Source organism: Doryrhamphus excisus, linkage group LG20 (genome assembly GCF_037039965.1).
Source record: "Doryrhamphus excisus strain RoL-2023G ecotype Guam linkage group LG20, RoL_Dexc_Guam_v1.1, whole genome shotgun sequence".
NCBI classification, from domain to species: Eukaryota; Metazoa; Chordata; class Actinopteri; order Syngnathiformes; family Syngnathidae; genus Doryrhamphus; species Doryrhamphus excisus.
Window position 1 is genome coordinate 7,715,428 of NC_136376.1, and position 5,443 is coordinate 7,720,870.

The window sequence follows — 5,443 nt, forward strand, 5'->3', positions numbered from 1 at the left end:
CATGTTCCGACTTGAGTTGTTCTTCTAAATGGCAAACAGTTGTGTTCTCACTGAGCAGCCCACAGGCAGTCAGTCACAAGCCACGATGGGATGTGAAGCTCTCAAACCAAGTACAAATAAATTGCTGTTACATATATTCACCACAAGGGGGTACTAAGCAACCATATTGCCATAACGTTAGCCCTTGAAAAAACACAGCATAATCTGTTATGTGCTGTTCAATTCTGCTAATTTTAAAAAGTTCTCAATAGTGTGATGGGAAGAGTCTGAGACATGCTGGCCGAGATAAAATACATTTTGATAAAATTGACTACCAATGAAGTTCATTCGTAATTCTAAACGTAATTGGTGTTTTAATCACCATTGTCTCCATACTTAGTCTAGCAATTTAAATCAACTTAGACGACGGGTCATATAGCAACTTCTAGTCAATAGCTACTTTTCTTACTGAAAAAATGAAAACAGTACAACATTTTGGCAACACCTATATCATCACCCATATTAAAAAATGGCGTATGGACACAGGAAGTGAACAATCAGTAATTGCTGATTTATGGAGAAATACTAGGATAAACTATTTTAGACTATCAGAAAATTTACATTACATTAATATATTTAATGTAATTAAAAAATATATGTATTTTAAAAATTAATTCAGAAATATATTTGACTTTAAAATCCAAATATTTCGAATATATACATTTGATTGCTTTGTGGTGTCGCCATTTCCGCTCGGACACATTTCACTGCAGCACACAACTTCCTGTAGGAGAGCGGAAGAAATTCTGGGAAGGAGCTGTCAACTAAAGTGTGTCTTGCATGAACTGCATGCGGTAGGTCAGTTTTCTCACTATGTTGACACTGACTTAAATTGTAATTCAGCACATAAATCTTACTTTTGGAGGCTTTCTGTGGCAGCATGTGTGGGCATTTAAACCAAAGAGTCTTAAGTTAAAACAGGTATATCGATCGGCTTCCACTATTATTTTATTATTATGCACTGTCAAACAAAGTATTAGTATTATTAGGACACTCCTTGGGTCTACATTTGAACCACTGCTGTGATTCTCACATCTCTATGTGGAACCAGCCTATTGGCTGTAGGAGTGATAACACACATTCTAGTGCTCAATTGCCACTATCAGAACCCACAAAAGTCACACTGTTATAAGTTTCATCACATTTTTATAGCATTCACATCCACTCATAAATACCGGTACACGTTCATGTCTTGTTTTTACAAAACATAACTGTGAAACCTTTGTCAGGGAAGATTAATATTTAACCTCTTTAATACAACTTAGCAACAAGCAAGACATTCACAGCGACGCTGAGCATTGTTGAAGCGACATAACAGCAGAAAGGACAATCATTCAACTGAAACAATTGTATTGAAAACTGTTTTTTCCTTTGCTCATTAAACGCAGCATTAGAGACTACAATGTCATCATCTGCTTTGGCTTCTAAAATATGTCACTTGGGTCAGTTAGAGGATTGTCAAACTGCAATTTGGACCCAATAAAAAAACAAAACAGGCACTTTAAAATGATAGAAAAAAAAATACTGATTGAGGTGAATCATACTTAATACGCAAAGTATGAATCCTTATTTATAAATGGAATAATTCCATAGTTATAGCACACAAAACCTTTTTACAATCTCCTAAGTATGCTTTTTTTAACATTAGAGCCCTCTAAACACGAAGTGACACACATATTGTCACATTTACATTCATATTACTCAATATAATAGAATCACAGGAAGCAAGCAGTAAAAAAAAAAATATGTGGACAGGAAGTAACGTTGGGGTTCAGCGCTGAGTTTTAGCCGCAACAGTAGCCCATGTTATTGTTATGATTATAATTCAATTATTCAAAGAATGAATTAAAATATTTTAAAACATATTTGTATTTCCAAAAAAATATATACTTCAGTCTATCAAATAAAGTGCAGTAATTAACCACCACCAGCAGATGGCGCTGGTACTTCCGTCTTCACTAATTTGCAGTGGTAGGAAAACATGAAGTAGGCCATTGGAAATTGAGCCACATCCTTATAATATATATATAGTATATGAATTAATACAACAGCTAATAATTAGCTAATGTATTACTTAAATGTACTAATGTTGGGGATTTAGATGAATGCCCATCACAAGGCGTACCCCTTCATCATAAGGCTATTTTAGGAAGAGGCACAGTAACAATACCAAATGGAGGAAATGGGGCATGGCATTACTAAATACATAAGCAAACCTAAATAAAGAAAAATAAATAGCCTCTTGTCAGATATATTTTTAAAAGACACTTGTGTTCATTTTGACATGTTAGTGACATTGTTGCCTGAAGCTACTTTCAATACTGGCTGCAGCAAGCTAATAACATCCACATGCGTATAACACTTAGGAGATAAATAACTTCACAGGGGCGTTGTTATGTACAAGTTAAAATTAGAGGCAAAAATGTACACGGCTAACATTGTCAGTAGTTATTATTGTTAAGTTCCAGTAGTCATGTGACATTAAAACTCAGCAGGTAGAAGAAGCGTCAGGTATGACTGCAAAGGGAGGCGAGGCCACGCTTTTTCTGGATTGTTCCATGGGCAAGCGGGGCGGTGCCGGAGGCGGGAAGGACGGGGACTGGAGGATGTCGGCATAGCGCTGGCTAGGTTTGGTTTCCCTCTGGAGAACTTTCCTCAGGAGAGGTTTCAGGAGCCCGATGGTCAGCTGACCGCTCTGAGGGTCAGCAAAGGGAGTACAGGAGGAGGGGGGGTTGGACGTGAGGGACATGGGAAGCGATGACAGGGACTGTGGGGTGCTGGGTAGCGGGAGGTTTTTCAGCACCAAGTTCAGAATGGTGGTGACAGTGAGGTCCTCAGGACACAGAGCCCACAGAAGGTCCAAGTAGGGGTCCAGGTCTCGATGCTGGGTCACCTCACATAGCAGCGTGGTGAAAATCTCCTTATTGAGCAGTGGGCTTTGCTTGCAGAACTTCTGGGCCACTTGGGTGACCCGCTCCCATTGCTGCTGCCCGATTAGGATCCTGAGCGCCTGGAGGATGGCGTTAGGCCGCCCGCTGACCATCAACAACTCCACCTCCAGTTCCTGGTGCTGGTCCCCGTCTTTTTTCACAGATGACAGGACGGCCAGGGCACGTTTGTAGAGCGGCATGTTATTCTCGCTCCAGGTGGAGGCCGCTAGGCTCAAGCCCAGCCCAGCCGAGCCTTGCTGCTGCTGGCTGAGCTCCAAGAACCCGGGTAGCCAAGTGGGCTGGAAACGTAAAACCGAATGGCAGAGAAGCTCAAAGATGGGCATGGGTGAAGAAGTGGCGCTCGTGGATTTGGATGTACAGTTTGCATTGTGATCCGCTTTGGCTGGGCTGTGCCTGTGTTGTGAGCCCCCGTTTGCTAATGTGAGGGAACCTGGGAAGCTCGGAGTCGGACTCAGGACGCTTTTCCACACATCTGGAGGGGCCCGGCTGGACAGAGACGCTTCCCCGTTGTAGTGTAACTGGAGAGCAGCTTGAGCCGCCCTCCATGCCTGGCAGGGGAAAACGCTGAAGATGGAGTTGAGGTAGACCAGGTCGTTGTGATCCAGCTCACAGTTCGATAGCAGCCTGGCTATTTCTTTCTCCATCAGACTCTCACAAAGAGCCTCCACATCTTTCACACCCCCCCTCACCAAAGTCCCCTTTAGCTCCTCCACAGCGACTAGAGCCTTCAGTTCGGGCTCCAGGGACACTTTCAGCTTATCTTGTCCCACGGTGCATCCTCCATTCTGAGTTAGCTCTGATGCTTTTTGCTTGGGTCCTGAACTGAGGTAGTCCCTGAGAATGGACGCTAAAGAGATAGGAGCCTGGAACCTGCCTTCTTTCTTTAGAGCGTCCACCGTGAGCTGAGTGCTACTCAAGCTCCTCTGCTGGTAGTATTTACAGGCCTCCTCAAACACCGCTTCCGCCAGAAGTGCTCCAGGGCAGATGTTCTCCATTGTAGACTTCATTTTTAGGTCTCTAGTGTCCATTTCTTGTTGCACCACTTTATGAAGTGCGGTTTCTGAGAACAGGTGAGGTGATCCATCAGCCTGTTTAACAAACAAAACCCCCTCGGTCTTTAGTATGACAGTTTCCAGCTCTCTACCACATTTCATGTCTATCAGATGCAGCTTTTGACCCACAAGAAGCACCAACGTATCATCAAATGTGCAGAAGCTGGTGTGGGAAACATATTTAACAGGGCAGTTGTCTGCTAGCTTGTAAATGTGTCGTAGCAACCCGTCGTTCTGCAGGAGGCACACCCAGCCCGTGTTGAGAAGCAGCAGCAAACCTCCACAAGCAGAAGGAGACACATCACAGATCTCAGGTGGGTTGAGTGCTGACACATACCCTAAGCAGTCTGTGATCAACTTCCTTAAGTCCGACTCCTTCGTATCAAGCTTTTTTAAAGGAGTGGCTTTACATGTGGTGCCGACCCTGAAAGAGTCCCGGCGGGGGCACCATGAGAGGAAGAATTTGATCAGAGGAGACGCAGGGAGGAGGTGCACATATTGCCCAGAGCTGATCACTGTGAACTTAGGATTGTTGTGGAGGGCGATTTTCACCCCCCCTAAAATGACAGCCCCCTCCTCCAGCTCGTAGTCCCGCCTGCAAACACAGTACCTCAACTTACTCCTGGCAGAGCTGAGAACAGGGGAGCTTTCCGAGGGTGGCCGCTCCTCACACCAGATGATAAGATTAGAACAAGCGCACACAGACACCACATTAGCCCGGGGACTGTTGCACAAGTCGGATGTCTGCAGGAGACTCCAGCCGCCTTTGCACTCCTGGAATTTCCAAAACTCAGTTCTTCCATTCTTGTAAACCACAGCAGCAGACACAAAGTCCCTTTTGCTACTGCTGTCATTATTATCCAAATATATAATATCCACAATAGGGACACCTCTTGTTGAACACAAGTCCAGTGTCCTCGCATTCTGGACCAGCTGAGGTCTTTCATACTTGTCCACAGTCACAAGACTGAGCTTCGGGTGGCTGAGGATGACATGAACGTGACGTCCATCAGGGCTCAGGCGAACGTTGGTCGAATTTAAACTCTCATGCAGCTCATTTTTCTTGGCGTAATCCCCAAAGTCAGATAGCTTCTCCAACACAAAGCGAGACATGACTCCCGTCATGAGCGAGCAGTGGAATGTAGCCGAATGTAGCCTACTAGCTTGTGTAGCGCACCGACCTGCTAACTGAATGGCATCCCGACATGTCATGTGAGCGCTTTCACTCGCTTAAAAGAAAGGCAATAAAGTCCGACATCGCTCGCCTACCGCTGAAGGAACATAAACCGACGACCGTGGAGTTCCGTTGTTTACTGACAAGGCACGAAGGGTAAGTTTTAAAGAGCAAATAGAATCGGGCTCATTCCGATACTATGCTGCGATAGCTGACATCACGGGACT

The 5,443-nt window shown here is 44.4% G+C and overlaps 1 protein-coding gene across 1 annotated transcript; it reads right to left on the reverse strand.

The window, feature by feature from the left end:
- Positions 1–977: 977 nt before the first annotated feature.
- On the reverse strand, positions 978–5,443 carry hps6 (HPS6 biogenesis of lysosomal organelles complex 2 subunit 3). The gene has a single exon (XM_058058353.2). It carries the CDS (start codon positions 5,252–5,254, stop codon positions 2,528–2,530), a length of 2,727 nt encoding a protein of 908 aa, XP_057914336.2. The 5' UTR covers positions 5,255–5,443; the 3' UTR covers positions 978–2,527.

Excerpts from the sequence above, each read along its gene's own strand:
- hps6 (XM_058058353.2), bottom strand. The coding sequence starts at position 5,254 with ATGACATGTCGGGATGCCATTCAGTTAGCAGGTCGGTGCGCTACACAA.